Raw genomic sequence first — 3,788 nt, forward strand, 5'->3', positions numbered from 1 at the left:
CTCTCCCAGCTGAAAGGAGCATCCGCGTCTCTGGAGATGCCGTACCGTGACGCTGATGAGGCGGTATAGAAAGTCCGATCCTGACGCCGGCTCCGGCTCCGGCTCCGGGTCCGGGGTGTGCGCGAGGCTGTGTTTTCCTTCACATATTCCCGCCACGCTTCACCGCGCAAAACTTTATCACCTTTCACACGTTTAAGGTCTTTTTTTTTCTTTTTTTTTTTGGAGCAGCAATTTAGGACTGGTTTCTGTCCTTCCGCAGCATCTCCGCGTCACGACGAGGGTCCAAAGACCCCTGCCGGGATTACAAGACTTACGCGGACTCCCCCTGCCAAGACCACCGCAAGGCACCGGCGCACCGCCGCTTTGATTGGCGCTGCGCAAACAAAGCATTACCGCCCTCATTACACAGCCGTCATTACGACCAATTCCTCGGACAGGACCGACACAAAGCACAAACTCTCTGCCCACGCAGAAACAAACGAGGAATAAATTTGAATTAGAGAGATGCGTGGAAAGGAAATCGCAGGTTTGACATTGAACAAAATTTCCCCATTTTGTAGTATACGTCACAATTGCAGGGTGCCATGCGCGAGAGCCCACGTTTATCGTTTGCCTTTGTTTTCCCTGAAATTAGCTGTTGACTAATAATAATAAATCCTTAAATCACAACTTTATATATATATATATATATATATATATATATATATATATATATATATATATTATATATATATATATATCCCATCACGTGCACTTACAAATAACAAGAATAATAATAATAATAACAATAATAAATAATAATACATCTGAACGCAGCGTTTAAATAAATTCGCTTTATTTCTTTCCAGGGAGGGTATAGGAAACTCGTCAATTAAATAATTAGACCAAATTTAAAAAAAAGAAAAAAAAGAAGATATTTCGTAATAAAATAAAAATTAAAAAGGCGCCCGCTAAAAGAAGAATTTGCGATAAAGAGAGGGGAGGGGGGATTTCAAACACGTGTACAACACCGCGCGTCAGATTTGTGCCACGATACTTGAGTTGCTCGCCAGTCTCTTGTTACCTGAGATACGGGGGAATGAACCAGAACCCGGAGTCCGCAGCGCGACCAGGCTCATTCACCGGCGCCGCCGCCGCCGCCGCCGGCCTGCTTCACGGCCAGGTCGGCGCAGCGCTGCGTCTGCAGTTTCTGATACTCTTGGTGCAAAGTGAGGAGGTGCGGAGACGCCACGGGGTGGAAGAGCGCCGGGGACGCGTAAGGTGCGCAGGAGGAGGCGAGCGGAGGAGAGGCGAACACGGCGCACTGGGACGGGGAGAACGGCTCCGCAGCGCCGGCGGCGGCGGCGGCGGCGGCGGCGGCGGCGGAGGAGGCGGGCTGGGACTGCAGGAAAGCCTTGGCCGCCAGGGCGTTGCGGGAGAAGAAGCTGGAGAGCGCCGGCAGGATGCTGCTGACAGGTGGGATGGCGGGGGTGCACGGCGGGTGCCCGTGGTGGTGGTGGTGGTGGTGATGGTGGTGGAAGCCCAGCGGGTACACGTCCACGCTGGGCAGCTGCAGGGCCGCCGCGCCGAGTCCGTACGAGGCGCCGTGGGCGAAGCTGTGAAACCCGCCGGGCTCCAGGTGCTGCTCCTTGAGGGCGCCGAAGCGAAAGTGTTGCCGCTTGAAGCGCTTCCTCCGGCGCAGGAAGCTCCCGTTCTCGAACATGTCCGAGGAGTTGGGGTCCAGCGTCCAGTAGTTGCCCTTGCCCGGGTTGCCGGGCTCCCGGGGCATTTTGACGAAGCAGTCGTTGAGCGACAGGTTGTGCCGGATGGAGTTCTGCCAGGCCGGGAACTTCTCACGGTAGTACGCGAAGCGGTGGCTGATGAAGTCGCAGATCTCGCTCAGGGTCAGGCGCTTCTTCGGGCTCTGCAGGATCGCCATGGTGATGAGGGCGATGTAGGAGTAGGGAGGCTTCACCGACGCCGCGGGGCTCTTGGACTTGGCGGGAGAGCAGGCTGCGTCAGGGCTGTAGCTTCCCCGCTGGCTGCCGGGCGACACCGCCGGAGTCTCCGTGTGGTGCTCCCGCTCCCCCCGTGGCCCGTCCGAGGGGAAGAGGGGCTTCTCCTCCCCGTTATCCTTGATCCCCTCTCCCACCACGTCGATAACAATGTCTTCCATGAGGTCCAATGTCATAGTAGAAGTTCGCGCGTGAGCTGTTGTCACCTGTCAACAGGTGGGGGGGCAAAGACGGATTCTCTTCTTTCGGATGGGGGGGTGGACGTGTGCACGCGGGTGAGCTCCGCTCAGAGGGGGGGGGGGAGGAAAGTAAAAACACAGAATAGTCGAGAAGAAAAACCACTAATCCTCGTCCTACTTATCGAGGCGATGGATCCAACGCAACCTTTCCGAAACGAGCGGGCATCCGGAAAGCGGATAGATTTGTTTTGTTTTTGTTTTTTTTTAAAAAAATTTAAATTCCTAAACACAGAAAATGGGTCGTAGAAGGATCGTCCGCGAGCATCGGGCGCAAGACTTGTGTGCGTCTTCCGGGATGTCCGGCGTCATCTGCGATCCTTGTTGCTCTCTTGCTGGAGCTGCACCGATGTGTGCGGATCGGGTGGCTGTGATGTCACGCCGAGGCATGAGGGAAAAGGCTCCTGACCAATGGTAACGCCGCAGTAGGGTATACCTAAGGAAGGCCTACACCAGCCAACATTTCACCCTCATCATCATCACCCTCATCATCATCATCGTCGTCATCATCATTATCTCATCAATCCAACTCGAAAATCCGTGACATTCGATCTCCGTTCAAAAAAAAAAAAAGAAGAAGAAGAAGAAGAAGAAGAAGAAGTCCTCATCCTAGTCTTACAAGAGCCGGGCCGTGCTCGTCTGAACGCCAGCTTCAGGTAAAGCCACGCTAATTGAACTCCGAAAATAGCTCGTGGCGTGTTGCTAATGAGCTAATGAGCGCCTTTCAAGTTGCACGTGCCAAAGTGTATATAGCCTACGCGTCCTCCTGACAGCGCCGTATTCTTGCCACAGCCGCTTGGTCCAGGAGATAAAGTCGAGGCTGGGTTCCTCGTCATCGTTTCCAGCTGCAGGAAATAGAAGAAAAAAAAAAAAAGCTTAGTGTGTGAAAAGATGCCGTTATAACACGTTTTCAGAGAGAGGGGGGATTTATGAGGCAGGCCAACCGACGGCAAAGCGGGCTAAACCCCACAGACAGGCGGGCGGGCAGGCTAACGCCGCCGGCCCCGCGGAAAGGTTAAACGGCCGGGCCGTTCTCGGAAAATGTCAGCAGCTGCGATGAACCGTCCGACCCGCGTTTAAGGAGAAACAGCCCAGGCTGCAGTCTCCCACCCTGGGGTATGACCACACACTTCACCTCGGTAACTACACACACACACACACACACACACACACACACACACACACACACACACACGCACACATACCGCGCCGTGTTGCTTGGCGGCTGTGAACGCACCCGCGCGCCTATTTATAAAACCGGCGCGTGAGAGAATGGGAGAAGAATCGCCCTTTGATCTCCGGCGGAGCACAACCTGCGTGTTCTTACACCGTGTGTTTACACAGAAAACCCCTCCGCCCGGGTCCTTCATCTTGAACGCGGTCCCGCCAACCGCCACGACCCCCCCCCACCACCGCCACCCCCCCCCCCACCCCGTCAGCTTATTGGTCTTTAATAAATACCACCAGCAGGCCACTGCGAAGCAAGCAGGTGAGGAGACGTTCACTCGGGCCCGGACGCGGAAGGAGGAGGACGCGGGGACGGAGGGCGCCCTCCTCG

At 54.9% G+C, this 3,788-nt stretch overlaps 1 protein-coding gene across 1 annotated transcript; it reads right to left on the minus strand.

Annotated features, from left to right (window-relative positions):
* Positions 1-923: 923 nt before the first annotated feature.
* Positions 924-2,520, minus strand: foxd7 (forkhead box D7). The gene has a single exon (XM_056302072.1). It carries the CDS (start codon positions 2,168-2,170, stop codon positions 1,115-1,117), a length of 1,056 nt encoding a protein of 351 aa, XP_056158047.1. The 5' UTR covers positions 2,171-2,520; the 3' UTR covers positions 924-1,114.
* Between the last annotated feature and the right edge of the window lie 1,268 nt (positions 2,521-3,788).

This window comes from Lampris incognitus, unplaced genomic scaffold, assembly GCF_029633865.1.
Source record: "Lampris incognitus isolate fLamInc1 unplaced genomic scaffold, fLamInc1.hap2 scaffold_430, whole genome shotgun sequence".
Taxonomy (NCBI): domain Eukaryota; kingdom Metazoa; phylum Chordata; class Actinopteri; order Lampriformes; family Lampridae; genus Lampris; species Lampris incognitus.